We start from the raw sequence: 18569 nt of genomic DNA, 5'->3' as shown, positions 1-18569 counted from the left end.
CTCAATATATGTCAGAGTAGATGTCAGTGGCCCTCATCCAATCCCCATGTAAAGCAGGAGGTACATACATCGCGCCACTCCATCAACACACCGCTGAGCACCAAGCGCACCGGCACGAGGCCCAAAGCCAGCCTGAGCACGCCCTACTGAACACAGCCTAACGAAACTCTCTATTTTTATCTTGGCACAGCAAGACAAAATAAAGTACAGTAAGTATGGAATAAGTTCTGATTTTTTTTTAAGATTGCAAACAGGTCATTTAGGGAACCAATTTCGTACTTTGTACTGTATCTGTTTTGGTCCATTTGAATTAGGAATATAGTCCTTTGCTGCTTATTGGAGACTTTCAGTATTAAAGTATATAAATATTGCATTTCTAGTCATTCAACAAATACAATTTGCATGCAAATAGATTCCTAATTAGGACAAATGGTGTGACTGACTTGTCAGTAGGGATATTATCTAAACCGGTCTTTTTGCAGTAGCCAAGTCAAGGAGAGCAAGTGAGCATTTAAAAAATCTTATTATAGATTTTTTATTAACTAATTAGAAAAAAGGTTGCATTTAAATGTGATGTGAGATCCCAATAGTACTACTGCTTGTTTAGTGATTGAGTTCCGTTCCAACAACCAGGTCGTTTGCTAAAGTGAAAATCACGATAGCCTAGGTGTGACCTCAATTTTGTTTACGACTTCACTTCAGCTTACCATACTAGGTTTCTTTTAACCTTCATGAAGTGGACATTCTTAACATTTTGTACATTACACTTCAAAGATGTCCGTCATTCTGGCATGCATTGTTGTCAGGTCATAAATCTGTACATTGGTCAGAAAATTATTACTTTCAAATTTGCGAACGGTCCCTAACTGAGGGAGTGGCTAAACGAGGAGTGGTTGCAAAATGATGGAAGTGCATTAAGTAAAACTGCTAATCTGCATAGCTGTTGGGTTTATACCTAATTGAAAATATAAATTAGGCACCCAAGGAGTGACAGGCGATAGACAGAGAGAAGGAAGCAGAGCCGTGGCCAATGCCTCAGGAGAATTGGGCTGTTATGACCTCTGGCAGTTTTGTGAAGCTGAAGTGCTGGAGAGTCTCCTCACACACAAGAATCCTTGTAATAAAGCGTGTAATACAGAGCTTTCCAGCAGCAACACAGGCAGCAGTGCAGCTCACAGACTAAAAAGCAGAAACGATTTTTTATTAAATCATAGCGTAAATTTGACAAGATGTCAGAATCCATAAACGGTACAGAAAATGTAACTGGGATGGGGGGGGGGGGGAGAGAAGGGGTGGGCCAGGACAACCTGGCTCAGGGGAACGTGACCTTTACAGGGATTCAAAGACAGCTGATATGCTGAACTGCCAACAAGTGTCAACAAACTAGTCTGCAGTAGAAAATGGAGCTGTAAGTCTTGACTGGGCAGAGTAAATTGCAAACCACACCAGCCTCCACCTCCACGAGGAACTGTCATGTCCTAAAGTAAAGCATCGCTGGTTTAATGTCACGGAGCTAAAATAAACAAGGCGCTCATGGGGTGGCCGCAGAGTGTAAAGACGGAGACGCCGTCGTCAAGGCTGATTCGCCTCGGAGAGCCACTTAGGCCGTCTGCCCGCATTTCAATTAAACGGGGACAGCTGTTCTCCTGTGTCCCGATTAGTCCCGCGTGGCAATTTACAGATCATCCAACTTCATTTCAGGTACCGCGACGACGAGGAAGGGATAATTGAATGGAATGTCAGTCAGTTCTGTATTGTGGTGGTCGTGGCTTTAAGCAAAGGGAGCTTCAGACAGGAACCGAGGAACCTGGATTTGCCAGCAAATAAAGGGTAGAATTTCAGGGACCGCCGTGAGATTGTGGTTTGCCTGTAGATAAGTAAGAGTTCCTGCACAGCATGATAAACAGCGTTTCCTATATTTAGCTAGTCGATGTTCTTTCCATGTATTCACCCCTGACCCAAGCAATGATTCTTTATCCAGATCAAAGTTTCTTGGCTTTCTTCAGAGAAGATGAACTGGAGACGGACTCTCTTCGTTTTCTCTGTGGAGAAGAACAGAAATAAAGACAGTGAGTGACAATTTAACAGGTTAAAACAGGAGAACATAATAACCTTCTTTATTCAGCCTGAACTATGCATGCGCAAGAGATTTCTTCTGGTTTTTCTGGTGTTGTATACAAAGAGGGAACACAGTAACACTGCACAGAGAGAGGACATGAAACATGCAGAGCGACACGGAGAATGAAAACAGGTACAAGAGGGAATGGTGTGGCTAGCAAAGAAATATCCCTGTAAAAATAAAGACAGATCAAAAGGAATGAATACAGACAGTCCCCAACTTACAACTGGGTTCTGTACGGATGGAGGCCGTACGTCGTATGTTGGGATAGGATAATCGCACTGATCATACGTGAGAATGAGACTGGGAGATGCGTGTGAGACTGGGATGGTCGTGCTGTCATAATGTACAGTACTTCCCACATCAACTATAATTATAGTATAATTATAATTATTAATAATAACCATGATTATCCTCACCATTATTATTATTATTATTGTTATTATTTGCATATCAGACTCTAATAGCAGTGTGATATAGTAGAGGATAAGATGAATAGAAAATATTTAGCAGCAATAGTTGAAAAGCTCAAAATGCAGCATTCAAATACCATGAGTTTACCATCAGGAAACCATCAGTAATGGATTTGCCATCCTGCGATTCACTTGCATAATGCATAGGATCAGCAGTCAGATAGGATCAGCATTCAGGACTGCACTGGGCTGCACTGTCCATGCTCTACGCGGTATGAACACAGCACTGTAGTAAGATGCAGGAAAAATGACAGCTTTCATCCCCATAGGGGGACAGTTTGTGCTTTTCAACTAATATGTGGCTGTGACAGGACCTTCTGGGCAAAGCAGTAAACGCTGCCCATAGCCAGGCTGTTCCCACATAGTGAGGGACAAAGCTCACTGCACAGCAAAGCTGCACTCCAGCTATCCTGTGTGACTCGCTTAAACTCTTGCTGATTTCCTAAACTTACCCATATTGTTCTCTTCTGTACAAAGATTATATTCCTGCACCACATTTAACTTATATAAATGCTACTTTGGGCAATAATAAGGACAGGGAGGCCTAATTATCCAGGCATTTCCCACGGCTTCCACGCGGTATATGAGCAGGGTAACTGACAGGAAACAGGCCCGGAAGGGACAGCATGCTCTGTACTCACAGAGTTGGGCGTGAGCGGCGCTCCTACCACGTCGATGACCTGCTCCTTGGCCTCTGCCTTCAGGTCCTCACACCCGGGGCCGGCAGAGCCCTCTGCCCCAGGCCCCTCACCAAGGTGGGTGGCCTCACCACCGGCCTTGAGCAGGGCCTCGTAGCGATGCCGCAGCATCTGCTGCTCGTATTCGCAGTTGGCGTGCGCCTGCTTCAGCTCGTAGACCAGCACCAGGTCGCTGCGCAGCTCGTTGAACATCTGCACAATCTCCTCAGTGGGCATGGGGTTCAGATCTGCATGGTGGGGGAACGATAGCTGTTGGCTGGGGAAGGACGATCTCGAACTCAGCGGCTCGATTAGAACACTAGGCCAGCTAGTCATGATGGGGTGATGCAGACACAGTTACTAAATGCTGGAAATAACATGAAACTGACCCTCTAATTAACTTGGTCCTTACAAACAACTTATCAGCAAGACCTACCAAAGGATGCAACAAGCAAGCAGAGAAATAATATTGTATATTCTCCACTAAAAAAAGTTTGATATATATTCTCTGTATGCCTCAAAATATAAGCTGAGAACCTTTTCAGTCTAAACGTCCTTGGCCTTCAAAGTAACACATTCCAAGTAAGTTTAAGAAAAACTGTAATGTTAATTAATGAATTTCATAATTTGTTCCTCACTTAACCCAACAAAAACAATCTACCATATTGGACATTTTCAAGCTCTGTTGGCTTGTGGCTACCATCCATAAAATTTCTTTGCCTTTCAGATTACAGAATGCTTCAGTATCATCCACCCCTGTCTAGTGCCTTCAGGAACCAGTGCCTATCCCAACCCGCTGATGGTACCATTTTCAAAATAAATGGGGATAATTGTTCAGGGAGTTGTGAGGCTTTTTCTGAAAATGTACTGACAACCACTGGAATACTAATACTAACAATGAAAACTAACAACAGGGTCGAGCACAGAGTATGCGCTTTAGCTGTATACGAGTAAAACTGAAGCAGACGCGAGTTAACAGGTGACAGTTCTGACTTTTCCCTACACCATTACCAGGAGGAGTCTGGCAGCTGTGAAATCTGAGGCGGACTTTGTTCTTCTGCACTCACCGACTCCCTGCTCCGTTAAGATCTGCTCGATGGCTTTAATCTTCTTCTGTCCCACTGAGCTTGGGAGCTTCATCTGAAATGGAGAGAAAAAAAATGCCACAAAGCTGAAATACCCATGCACATGAAAAATGGGGTCAGGTTGTTAGCAACTGAGTTCTATACACTGCACAAACTCATTTTATAATGCTACTTTTCAAATACGAACAAGAAAGACATTGAAGGTTAAATTTATGTGCCTAATAAAGTCGTTTGTGTTTTCACTCAAGAGTTATGCAGCAATGATAAGAAATACTGCCATGATAATTACAGCCAATCATCAATAGAAATACTCATCCAAGTACTAATAATAGAGTGTTTCCACAAATGGTCTGAAAAAGATTTTCCGGTGCCAAAGCATTTTTAAAACTTAAGACCATGAAAAACCTGTTATCTTCCGTCAGCATTTCATGGACAGATGCAATATACAATGTTATGAATTGTTCAAGAAAAATTATAATGCATCTTAACTGATTTTAATTACCGAGGTCAGTTTTATGAAAATAGTTTAAAAACATATATGTACAAATATAGTTTAAAAAACTAACACTCAGAAGATAATAATTGTTGGAACAAACTACATAATAGACTGAACATGCACAAAGCCATGCATAACTCACTGAGCGCTTAATCCATCAACATAAGCAGGGGAAATCAGCAATCAAAAAAAAACAAGGTTTATTCATTGAATCTTAAAATTAGTGGAAGGAAAATGAGTCCTACATTTAAGGCTGATGTCAGCAGCCTGTTTGTTAAGTTGAGTCTAACAGATTATCAGAGAGATTTGAGCAAGGCTCCTCATTTAGCCGTAATGCATTTTCGTTTCGCACTGAGAGTAATCTGCCCCTGTCACTCACTCTGAGCTATTTGCTTTGAGTTATATTGTAAAGATTAGCCTGACACCATACAAATAACTCAAAACATTCTGTTAATGAGAGCAAAGTAACAAATCTTTTGAATACAACTATTCTAATTCTGCACTATAGGGATGTTTTATGGTGGCATAGTGGCTCAGTGTTTGGCTCCAGACCCAGAGCATGATAAGCAGCTAGAAGATAGATGAATGGATGCTTATCTGAATTTTCATTAAGTGCTAAGCTAACCATATTTCAGGAATAACCAATTAATTATGACCATTTAAAAAATGGACCGTAAAATATGATTAGATAAGAATTATTTGGCTATTAAAGACAAAAGATTGTAAAACTACAAGACAATTACACTTGTGTATGATAAATGACAGGATTTTTTCAACATTAATATACTTGACATTAAAAATAAAAATATTTCACTGAAAAGCAAAAATGACCTTTACAGTACTTGAGGAATATTTTTCTTGAGGAGGAGCTTTACTTACTCTTTGGCTACGAAGCGTGACACCAGCGGATTTGAAGTCAGGGAACTTGATGCCTGCTGTCTCTGGTAGAGCCTACCACAGGAACCACGGGAACAAGACCAGGGGGTTAGACTGGCAAACCCACACAAACTGCCTACACTTTCGTAACACAGTACAGCTACCACAAGACCTGTGCATATCCCCATGTATCTGTACCAAGCTTTGGTCCACAACACTCTGGTAAATCAATAAAAGAAATGCAAGCAAGTCACATCCAAACTAACTTCTCAAATTCTAACAGCCATCATTTTCAACCATTTGACTGGCTAATTGTGCAAATTTAAAGATACAATAAGCTTACAGCAAACAGTGAATAGAGTGGCACTGACTTAACTCCTAAACTGTTTATGTCTGTTTTTTTATTGAGGTAGGCCAGATTTATGAGATCCCATACAGTAAAAAAATTAGGAATCATTTTAGAATGGAAGAGTCAAGAGTTACTCGTGTTCTGGATCATCTAGTTTCCTATAAAACAGAAAATTATGCTCAAATAAAAATATGTCAACAATCTTCTAATGCTTTCAGATGGTCAGATAGAAATAAGTATCTTCCCTTCATAAAATAAATTAATTGGGAGGAGGGTTAATAACTTGTCCATTTATGTCAAAAACAAACTAATTTCCCAACAATGAATTTAGCCATTATATCCATACAACACCCAACCTACTATTTTAACTAAATCCACCATATCAAGTGAAATATTCATAACAGATGGAAGCAGACCACTATTTAATTGACTTTTGGATAATGGACCTTTTTAAGATACTTCTCATTCTAGCAACGTGACGCTGACCTCTGACCAATTATAAATGACCAAATTAACACTGCCAGAGTTACTGCTGGCTGGACTTCTGCTCCAGCTCATTAGATCAAACCTGCCTCCTCTATCTTTACACCTCACACCATCTCCTATTTCCCTGGCACATGAAACATCACACCCACATGGAGTACAGGAAAACAACATCTAAAGGTGTGCATGGCTGGTAAACAAACACCTTCTCCTTGTACAAACGAGCCAGCCTGACAGGTGCTCAGGAGAAACCCAGATCAGCTGGAGGAGAGGACTGCTTTGAGGCGAGTTAGGAGAACCACACATCGGGAAAACTCCACACTCTTACAAAATATGTACATTATTATTTTTGCTTTCCCTTGTGGTTTATGGGAACGTGTATCCAGTCTGAGCACCAACCGGGCCGTTTAATTAGTAGATAGAGTTTCATAAATCCAGGCTTCTCTAATCAAATTAGACGTCGTATGTAAATTGTGTTGCATGAGTGGGAGATGAGATTTTTCCAATTGCTATGTTTTTGACCTGCCCCTTGTTAAACATTTCTGTCCCCAGTAGCAGGTCTGGCTATGCTATTTCATGACAGCTTGTCTCTTGTGCCGGAAATAATGAAAACGGACTTTCCTTGTAAATACGCTATGCACTGTGCAGTTAGAATGTCGTAGACACGACATTTTTAACCAGTTCCATTATAAAGAAGTATAATTACAATATAACAATAATAATAATAATAATTAAAGCATTGTGTTGAATACTTATTGGAAAACGTTGGCCATTCAAGAAAACAGGTTGCCCAAATTATTCAGAGATGCCCAAGAGTAACAGAGCATTCAGGTGTATATGCCATCTGTAGTGGTCAGAGCTCTTTACACAGCTCTTTAACTTGATTGATTGCAAGCACACTGAACTAGCTACGCTAAACTGGTGTCACTCATCCATAATGGGTTATGTTAGCAAAATTACCACCAAAAAGTTAAATCAATATATTTAACCTGGAAATATTACATTACTTTATACTGTCGGTTAACAACACTGAACTCACTCAATTTGCGGCAATTAAGCTACTGCTGACCAACTGCTGCACAGAGGCATACAGGCTTTCGAGGTGAACTTACATTTGGCTTAAGGAGAAGTTCTCAAATTTATACAACATTAGATTTCAGATTTAGGTTTTTGTCCAATATTAAAACACAATGGGTATTCATTCAATGTAAATACAAAAATAAAAATGTAAAAACCTATGCTAAAGTCCTGAGAACAAAAATATACTATTTAAATCCATTTTCCCTTAAAAACATTAGCACAAATCTGGGTGTCAGGAGTCACCGGCGATGCACGGAGTGGGGATCACAATAATGGTGCCTGTGGGGGCTGCAGTACCCCAGTATGACGGGGGCGGCCCGTGTCGTTTCCCCAGGTGAGCTGCATGTTGCATCACCTACATGGGCAGTAGAGGGAAAGGAGACAGCAGCTCACCGGTTTCTCAGTCTCCCTCTTCTGGGGAAGCTTCTTCTTCGTGGCCTTCCGGTCTGCCCGCCGCATCTCCGTGGTGGTGTCTGCGGCCGTGATGAGCTTCTGCAGGTCCTGGGCTTTCTTCTCTCTCTCCTTCTTCCGTGTCTCGATCTTACGAAGCTCCTGGATCAAGTACTCCTCTTCTGCCACCTGCGAATCAAGCAGAGGTTCACGTCCGGGCGGGACTCGACTATGAGGGCCAGTCATATTTCTTTCTTAATTATACAGTAGAACATAAAATGCCATTTGCATCACTGAAGAAATTATGTCATTTTGTGCTTTATTAATTACACTAAAAACAATGTCTGCACAAAAACACTAAGGGCATAACAAAATATGAGTAAACATCAATTTAATTTTTTACACTGGAGAATTTTCTCCTGAAACAACCTATAATCAATTCATTCATTCATCTTCTATGAATACCGCTTATACCGCTTGTCCTATACAGGGTGAAAGGGGCCCAGAACCAATCCCAGAAACAACAGACGCAAGGCAGGGAATAACCCAGGATGGGGCACCAATCCATTGCACATCAACCACACTGTTCATACACACATTCACACCTATGGGCAATCTGGAAACTTTAATTCACATTTTTGGACTGTGGAACACCCACAGAAAACCCTGCGACAGCATTTTTATTTCTAGATTTGTTCCAGAACCAGTCAATTAATTGTTTAACTGCAGCTAATGAAGACCTAATAAAAGACTGTCTAGCATGTAAATGGAAAGCTTGGATCTGGAGGGAAATCCACTGTGTTATATGATTGGAGTAAATATCAGTTCATTCTACAGGTTACTGGAAGGCGGAGATTGCGGAGGATCAGCAAGACAGATACAGAATATAAGGGCTAGAAAAAATCAACAGAAAAAAACTGCTCTGAATAAACTGGCAACTATTTGACAGTGTAACTGCTTTAAACTATTTTATATAAGGGGAAAAACTGCTATACATAAATAACAATGATATGTATCTGCCATGACCTTCTTATGTCAGTCTGAATTGTGGGTGGATCTACCAAAACGGTTAATGACGGCTGACAGACGCTGCTGAAATACCGTGGGAGGGCAGAGATAAGGCGACTGACAGGCTGTGCGCCGGTGAATCACGACGCTAAGCTGCCGGCTCACTTGCCAGACGTCTGAGTTAAGTGGTTACTGTCTTTCTTGGGAAAGAGATGCTCTCCGAGGCACATGAATGACATGAAAGATGATTAATCATTCGAAAATAAAGCGTAGCTACACAGCAGGTTAAGACTTCAAAATATAGAGTACAGCTAACACAGTAGCTTTTAAAAAGCTTTTGATAACATTTCAATTACTGAATTGATTCATTTAAAGATCCCATGCATTTTTTACGTGTCATTTGAATTTGATCTCTTTAAAGTGGATAAAAATACTTTAAATAAAACAATTAATTATTAAGGTTCAAATATTAACTGGATGAGCACATATTCATGATGATCTAAATTTATGCAATATAAACTGGTCTCATTTCTAGCAAGGATTTTGCAAGGACTAAATGAATTATGCAGAAATACTGCCATCTAGTGGTAAAATAGACAAAGTAATTACCCACAAACTAATGTTTTTTGAAATGTTATAGACTTAAATATCAATTCATAGTGCTCGAAGACATCCATCCATCCATCCATCGTCCAACCTGCTTATCGTACTGGGTCGCGGGGGGTCCGGAGCCTATCCCGGAAGCAACGGGCACGAGGCAGGCAACAACCCTGGATGGGGAGCCAGCCCATCACAAGGCACACTCACACACACCATTCACTCACACATGCACACCTAAGGGCAATTTAGCAACAGTGGGGGGAAACCGGAGTACCCGGAGGAAACCCCACGACGACACGGGGAGAACATGCAAAATCCACACACATGTGACCCAAGCGGAGACTCGAACCCAGGTCCCAGAGGTGTGAGGCAACAGTGCTAACCACTGCACCACCATGCCATGCTCGAAGACAGATTTTGGAAAATCATTACTTAGACTGCCATAATATTTTTATTTCCATATTGTTCAGAGGACCAGAAGAAAGCATACTGCTGCTCATTATACAGAGCTGCATAAACCAGCAAAAACTGCAGGCTACATTTTGTTACTGGCGGGTAGAATCACCTTTAGCACAAGTAATTGATTTCTGTAAGATCTCTTGCAGAGATTCTGATCCACCCTTATTTCAGTTTGTTGATGTTCGAGGGCACCTGTCTATGTGTGGCTGATATTACTGCAACTTCTGAATCTTACAACATTTTTTTTACACCATTAAAAAATGGCTGGACCACAGACAGGCAAACAACATCAGTTGTGACGGCCCTTGAGATAAGCCTAAGAGCATGAAATGGCAGGAGCTCACCTGTTCTGGGGTGCGGTTGAACAATCTTTCCAGCTGCTCCTTTCTACGCCTCTCGTGTCCTGCGTCAAACACGTAGATTTTGGGTTCGCACCCAGTGCCAGCGCGGATCTTTGAGAGTTTGGCACAGATGTTGTAGTAGCGCTCTTTCAGGTCTTCAACTGACCGCTTCTGTACGAGTAAATACAGTCAGGATCAGTCGCACATTCACAGACAACCCACAGTACCCACATTGGGAGGTAGTGTGAAAACCCAAACATAAGCTAGAAAAATGTGCATATGATGAGAACAACTGGGCAGTGGTGTGAGTCTGCAGAATAGGACTCTGAGCCAGTAACCAGAAGGTCGCTGGTTCAAATCCCATGACTTCACCACTGGGCCCTTCACTCTAGGGGCATTAGGCTGTAATGCCAAAATTTGATCTTGGGTCACATGCAGAGCAAGATGGGATGTGTGAAAATTACAGGTTTCCCATAAGCATGAATAAAATATCATTACTCCATTAAGGCTCATCCTAAACATTATACAGGTGAAACTTGAAAAATTAGAATATCATGCAAAAGTTCAATACTTCTTGACATTCCTTTGAATTCATATTATTCATATATTATAGATTCATTACACAGAGTGAAATATGTCAAGCCTTTATTTCTTGGAATTTCGATGATTATGGCTTACAGATAATAAAACCCAAAATTCAGTGTCTCAGAAAATTAGAATATCACATAAGATCAATAAAAAAAACGGATATTTTAAATAGAAATGACAGGCTTCCGAAAAGTATGTTCATTCCTATGCACTCAATACTTGGTTGGGCCTCCTTTTGCATGAATTACAGCATCAATGCGGCCATTCAGGTCATCTGCATTGTTGGATCTGGTGTCTCTCATCTTCCTCTTGACAGTACCCCATAGATTCTCTATAGGGTTCAGGTCAGGTGAGTTTGCTGGCCAATCAAGCACAGTAACACCATGGTCGTTGAACCAGCTTTGGTACCTTTGGCAGTGTGGGCAGGTGTCAAGTCCTGTTGAAAAATGAGATCTGCATCTCCATAAAGCTTGTCAGCAGAAGGAAGCATGAAGTGCTCTAAGATTTCCTGATAGATGGCTGCGTTGACTGTGGACTTCAGAAAGCACAGTGGACCAACACCAGCAGATGACATGGCACCCCAAATCACAAACTTCACACTGGACTTCAAGCAGCGTGGATTCTGTGTCTCTCCACTCTTCCTCCAGACTCTGGGACCTTGATTTCCAAATGATAGGCAAATTTTACTTTCATCTGAAAAGAGGACTTTGGACCACTGAGCAACAGTCCAGCACTTTTTCTCCTTAGCCCAGGTAAGACGCTTCTGACGTTGTCTCTGGTTCAGGAGTGGCTTGACACGAGGAATGCGACATTTGTAGCCCTCAGTCCACTCCTTGTGAAGTTCCCCCAAATTCTTGAATGGATTTTGCTTGACAATCCTTCTCAAGGCTGCGGTTGTCCCTGTTGCTGGGGCACCTCTTCCTACCACACTTTTTCCTTCCACTAAACTTTCTATGAATATGCTTGGATACAGCACTCTGTGAACAACCAGCTTCTTTGGCAGTGACCTTTTGTGGCTTACCCTCCTTGTGGAGGGTGTCAATGACTGTCTTCTGGACATCTGTCAAGTCAGCAGTCTTCCCCATGATTGTGAATTCTACTGAACCAGACTGAGAGACCATTTAAAGGCTCAAGAACCCTTTGCAGGTGTTTTGGAATAATTAGCTGATTAGAGTGTGACACTTTGAGCCTACAATATTGAACCTTTTCACAATATTCTAATTTTCTGAGCTTTTGGATTTGGGGTTTTCATAATCTGTAAGCCATAATCATCAAAATTATAACAAATAAATATCTGATAAATATCTCACTTTGCATGTAATGAGTCTATATCATGTATTAGTTTCACCTTTTAAGTTGAATTTCTGAAATAAATGAACTTTTGCACGATATTCCAATTTTTCGAGTTCCACCTGTAGGTGTGACAACTAAGCAACATGCAGATTGACAGAGAGCTCCACAGCAGAAGTACAGTTTGGTTATAGTATCGCCATGAAGCGCCACATAAGCTTGGTATCTCTAGTGACTCACGCAAAAGTGCCAGTTGTAGTGATATCTCTGCTGCTGCCATCTTTGCTTTATGTCTTCACATGCCCAGAGACAAGCACAACAGTGGCTCACCTCTGACCCCTACAGTGTAAGTGCTGAACTGCAGCTCCCAGTACACTAACACCCGTGAAGGCCACACTAACCCTGAACTGCTGGTGGTCATAGCGGTCATGGATTACGATAAAACGCAGATCGAAGCTCTTGCAGAGGTCGAACAGGTGATCTGTCTCTGCTTTGGTCCATCCGTCATCGTGAAGGTACATGAGATACTCCTGCTCTGAGTACACAGGCACCTGAACGGTCTGGAAGCAGAGGGAGACAAAGACAGAATGAGTCTCAATTTATCCAGGTAAACAAATACAAAACAACAAGCAACTCTGTCTGTGAATTCATGTTTCAGAAAGTGATGTGAAAAATAATGTACACTTCTATAGCAGGGTTCCCCAATTCTGGTCTTGGAGGGCCATAATCCAACACAGTTTGCAGATTTCCCTGTTCAACCACGTTAGTCAGCTAATTACTATGTTTAGTAGGTGTGTGTGAGCAGAAAAATCTGCAAATAGTGTTGCAAACTGGCCCCCCAGGACAGGAATTGGGGAACCCTGCTATATGGTTTCATATACCTGGGCATAAATAACAATCACCTGGTCCTTCCAAAATTAGATAAATTTAGCCTGACCAAGTCAAAGTGCAGTCCATAACCCCCATGAGACACTGTAAGAGGGGCCCTAAGAGGGCCGCACATAGACAGATGCCGTCAAACATCGACGACCTGAAATAATATTGTAAAGGTGGGTCAAAACCCCTGCAATGTGATAGACAGATGAGTTCATACAGATATCAGTTACACTTAATTCTGCTAAAGGTGGTTGTACCAGCTACTGAAACAAAAGGCACGCTTACTTTTTCCACACATGGCTTCTGCAATTTCGCATACTTTTATTAAAACGTGTTGTTTTTCATCCGTGGTTAGATTTACAATTTTAGGACCTAGTGAGGACCACATTTTTTTGTATATCCTCTGATATATAAAACCATGGAAATGAAAGAGGGTGGACCATCATGCTATTTGCATTTGTACTAGTGTGAACTATAATATTCGGTCGTACTTTTACTTGAGGGGCACAAGTAACTTAGTAGCTCAGTTACTACTCTAGTACAAAATTATGAACAAACATAGTAACTGCATGAAATACATGACTGATTAATGATGAATGAACACGGGATCAGTAAGTAACTAACACTTAGTTTCTGGTCAATTAATACATTTAGTAAGAGAGAACTAATACATTACTTGTGGCCCCTCAAGCAAAGTGTTAGCTAATATTCTTCCATAATATTGTATTTTTTGTGGCAATGCTAACAACAAAAAATAAATCACATTTCACACTACACTATCAACACTGGCTGGAAGTTCATTCCCACGAAACAATGCATACATACAGCAAGGATACAACAAATACAATGGGGAAAAAATCAGAGCATGCTGTGACTTTCTCCTGATATTTAAACAAGTTTTTAAACCTTAAGATCCAGGCATTAATGAATGATTCTAACTCACAAGTGGTGTGTAAGCCCTTTCACTCTGACATGCAGCAGTGATTAAACTGTTACTGTGCACTCCAACTCCAAACAAACAAAAAGGGAACTGAGAATGTGACCTTATTAAAGCGGGCGAATGGGTAGTCTTTGCCCTCCTCCGTCAGGCGTCTCCAGTGGTGAAATATGGCGCCATCTCTCCTGGCGGGGTTAGTGAAAGGCATCCACTTCCAGGGACGTACTCTCTTACAGCCCAGCTTGGCCTTGACTGTCCGATAGCCCTGCGTGGTGTCGCTAGGCAACAGTGGAGGAGCATCTCTGTGGGGTACAAAATATTTAGATATATATATTACTTTTTAGGGGGGGAAATGTATAAATAATGCAGAATTATGAAAATGACCGGGGACGTAATTCAATGCAAAAACAAAGTGCACTCACTTTTTATCCGAATAGAGGAGAGCATAAACCTCTCTGTGCATCCCCTCGGGCCGTTTGAATGTCAGTGTCTCTGTTGACTTCTTTGACTTTTTCTAGAAAAATTAAAATATACATTGTACTCAAAGCAAAGTTAGAACACATAATGTTTAATAGCTAAACATACAAACAGTGCAAATAGTTGTATGACCGTTCTCCAACCTCTTATCTTGGTATTGTGAGATATTTCAGTCAAGGTTTCAAAATCTATTTGGTGGATGGGCGCATAATCCTTATCTTAATCCAAAATGTCCAAAGCTACACAAACACCATGCACATACCTGAAAATATGGTTTCACTATAATGACAAGACTGACTGAATAAGTTGCCATGTGTTTTCCCCTAGCAACTGTATAACGGCACTGATTAATGCAGGGATGTACGGTACAAAAGTCCAAACGTACACAGCTTTAATAAAATGGGAATACAGCATTTACCCTGCTATACTATTTTATTGCTTCTCCACTGAAGTGTACATTTACGGGAGTACTTTTAATAGCAGTTATGGGGGGGATACAGTTTTAAAATTCCAGAGTGTCCCAAACTGAACATTACGTGATCACTATAGGAAAGGCATCCTTATGACCTGCACTGGCTGGTGTGACATGAAGCTAACCAATATAATGGTAGATATATTAATAGCTCACAGAATGTGAGATGAGTGGACATCATATTTTCCAAATGATTCCTTTAATTATTCAGTATAATTTAACACCAAACAACCCCCGTATGTATATAAGACATGAAACAAATGTAAACAGAATAAGTATTTACAACACATCAAGATATTTAAGTTTAAAAAAATAACTTAAAAGTTAAATCAGCACCATATGCAATAAGATGCAGGCGGAAATCTTACTTTATCAGAGTTAATGATGTCCTTCTTACTGATGGGTCCCGAGTCATTGTCACCGCCTCCCAGTTCCAGTATATCTCGTACATCTGCACCAGTTGCCATCGTGTACTGAAAGAGAACGTTAATTAAAGTACAAGCAGAAATAAATACTGACACAAAACCCAAAATCCAGGCCAAACGGTGTCATCAAAGGCTCTCATCACAGATTTCGAGTCACCTGACAGCTTTGCTACCACAGAAAACGCCCCAACCTCCCACGAACTACTAATTATTGCCAATTAATCAAGTCCTAACCTTTACTCGTTTGATAGATTTTGAAGTGACTGTTACATTTTTACTTCAGCTAAGTGTAACAGCGAATAAACCAGATTATCTGAAGGGTAAGCCACCATAGCCGCGCTGCTCCAGGCGGGCGGTTAGGATGACGGTCAGCAGCCGCGACAGCCTTTGATAAACAACCTTCATGACACGTCTTTCGCTCTAACAAAAAAAGCCTTAATCTAAAATTATTTATACAAATTTTGATTATACATGTGACGCCTTCCTGAAATTATTCTGAATGACCGTGTACACATTTGTTTGTAACTAAACAGCTAGACGAGTCACAGAAGCTAAGATGCTAACACGCGCGAGCCAAAACGGTGTGTTAACTTATAAAGAAGATAACTGCACTAGTTTACGTACTTAAGGTACTTGCCAGGGAAACCAATGTGTGTTTATATACAGTATGTGTTTATATATTTACATGTTTACGGGCCGCCCGCCGTCCCGTCCCACAAATGAATGAGCGAAGCGTTCAGCCTTTGCTACATTCGCTTGAACAGGAGCCACTCGGTATAAAGTAGCTTTCGATCCGTATTTATGTTCCTCTGAGAATTGATTCCGGAGAACTCTCGCTTTCAAAAACACAATGGCTATGGATGTAAAAGTCTGAGATATAACGTTAGCTAGTGATCTTCCGCTTTCATAAGGCAATTTCTAGTGCCGGCAGCTAAAATGCTACTGTAGCGGAGCGTTGGTTTGTCTACAGACATTATGCCAGAGCCCATAGCTTCCGGTTTTAACATTTCAAAATAAATGTTGTAATATTATCTACGCTTACGTTTGTAAGTGCAGTAGTATATAAACTCCGTTGTAAAATCTCTAAAAACTTTTAATGACTTGGATTTTAAGGGGCCACACTGATTAAGTTCTATGTTAAAACATTAACCTTGGGACTACAAGTATGCCTGCTTTAACTAGTAAACACAGAAATCGCTGCAATAAAACTTACTATAGGTAACACTTTACTTGGCAGGGCACAAATAATATACTATAGTAATATGTTATGTATTAATTACTCACAAACTAAGTCTTAGTTACATATTGATCTCATGTAAATTCGATCATCATTAATGAATAGTGATGAATGTTTTATCTAAATTTGTTACTATATTTGTTAGTTCTGTAAATTCTGTGAACTAGTAATGGAACTAGTGAAGAAGCTACTATATTTGTCCATGATTTAATTATGCTTTGTACTTAAGTAGTAACTGAATTATAAGTATTTGTGCCCCGTCAAGTAAAGCTTACTATCAGGCAAAACGGAACACTTTACCTTTTAGATATTGCATTACCTTTTTTTTTTTTTTTACAATATCGTACTCTACAATACAAAGGAAAGGATTAAGTAACACGTGAACTAGAAAATATTTTTTGTATAAATTGAAGATGTCATTCTGATTTTAAAACGTACAGATGCAAAAATTGACATCATCAGGAACTTAATAGTATGGATCCTATTTTAAGAAGCATGGGGTGCGAGTAGAGTCTGGTAATCATATTTCACCAATTTTAGGGTCCTTTGATTAGATTTAATCTTTTTCGTTAAGACCCTCCAAAGGGTTATCCCATTACCGGTTGACTTTTATTATGGTAGAAAAATCCCGGAAGCGGTAACCGGAAAGGGGAAACCGGATGTCTTGGCTGCTAAGAGTACTGACTTCTGGGAAATATTTCGAAACAGAAATAATAAACGCGCCCTCTTTTGACATGGAGTGTGTTATTAGACAACACAATAGGTAGTAATACTGGCAACCTGAAAAAATGAATATTATAGATGTTTTAATAGTATCGAATAATATGCAGTTTTAGAAAGTATTTGTGCTTGTACAGAAATTCATATTTATTTTCATGTTCTGGACTGGGTAACTTGATCATCTGGAATGTGGGTTCAAATCCCTCATCTGCTCTGTATGTGAGTTTAGTTTATATGTTCCCTCCGTGTCTGGTGGGTTTTCTCTGGGTACTAGATTTCTCCTTGCTCCTGTGGTCCCTAGACATGAAGTTAGGCTATCACGCATCTCTAAATTGCCCAATTAATTACTGCCCCCCTTTCTATCGGTTAACTGGTATCCCAACCTTGTGCCCTCTGCTACCTGGGGCAGATGTCTGGAAGATGAATTGATGAATTTATGTTTAGGTTAAATTCTTACCACCATTAGATATAGCAAATTAAATTTGTAGTGGTGTAGAATTTAACAATATTTGTTTTGTTTCCTTCAGTAACACATCTTGTAATCGATTCAGTATAATAGCATGCCAAATACTGCATTAGATTAATATGTGTAGTTTGGTAGAATCCCAAGGGAATGTAGTAAGACTTCAACGTGGGTGTACTGCAAGCTTGCAGACAAAACACAGTGCAGTTTCTTGAAACCCTTTTGGATAGCTGAAAGGCAGTGGGTGTTTGACTCCACCAGGGCTGCCCTTTGTTACCAGTTCTGTTAATAACCTTTATGGACAAAATTTTCGGTGACCTTAGGATCATGTCTTTGCTTTTCACAGATGATGTGGTCCTATTGGCTTCATTGGGCTGTAACCTGCAGCATGCACTGGGGCGGTTTGTAGCTGAGTGTGAAGTGGCGCTGATGAGGATTAACACTTCTAAGTCTGAGGTCATGATTCTCATCTGGAAAATGGTGGATTGCCCCATCCAGGTTGGGGATGAATTTGAGTTTCCTTCGCTGAGAGTCCAGGCTCAGCTTTAGAGATGGGATTAAAAGCTCAGACATTCCAGAGAGGCTAAAAGTGGAGCTGCTGCTCCTCCACATTGAATGGAGCCAGTTGAGGTTGTGCGGGAATCTATC

General features: G+C 40.6%; 1 protein-coding gene across 4 annotated transcripts; it reads right to left on the bottom strand.

Annotated features, from left to right (window-relative positions):
- Positions 1-1180: 1180 nt before the first annotated feature.
- On the bottom strand, positions 1181-16480 carry dmap1 (DNA methyltransferase 1 associated protein 1). 4 transcript variants are annotated; one of them, XM_023807467.2, is made up of 11 exons: positions 16126-16480; positions 15445-15549; positions 14550-14641; positions 14234-14429; positions 12716-12874; positions 10440-10607; positions 8032-8217; positions 5730-5801; positions 4337-4409; positions 3234-3517; positions 1181-2042 (listed from the first exon to the last, which is right to left on the bottom strand). In XM_023807467.2, the coding sequence occupies exons 2-11, from the start codon at positions 15541-15543 to the stop codon at positions 1983-1985; spliced, it is 1389 nt and encodes a 462-aa protein (XP_023663235.1). In that variant the 5' UTR covers positions 15544-15549; positions 16126-16480; the 3' UTR covers positions 1181-1982. The 4 variants fall into 4 exon arrangements, with proteins under 4 accessions (XP_023663235.1, XP_023663234.1, XP_023663237.1 ...); XM_023807466.2 differs by having other exon boundaries at positions 16187-16480; XM_023807469.2 differs by having other exon boundaries at positions 3261-3517; positions 16187-16480.
- Positions 16481-18569: the final 2089 nt, after the last annotated feature.

This window comes from Paramormyrops kingsleyae, chromosome 1 (assembly GCF_048594095.1).
Source record: "Paramormyrops kingsleyae isolate MSU_618 chromosome 1, PKINGS_0.4, whole genome shotgun sequence".
NCBI classification, from domain to species: Eukaryota; Metazoa; Chordata; class Actinopteri; order Osteoglossiformes; family Mormyridae; genus Paramormyrops; species Paramormyrops kingsleyae.
The sequence above is the reverse complement of the archived record's forward strand: the minus strand, read 5'-3'. Positions and strand labels throughout refer to the sequence as shown.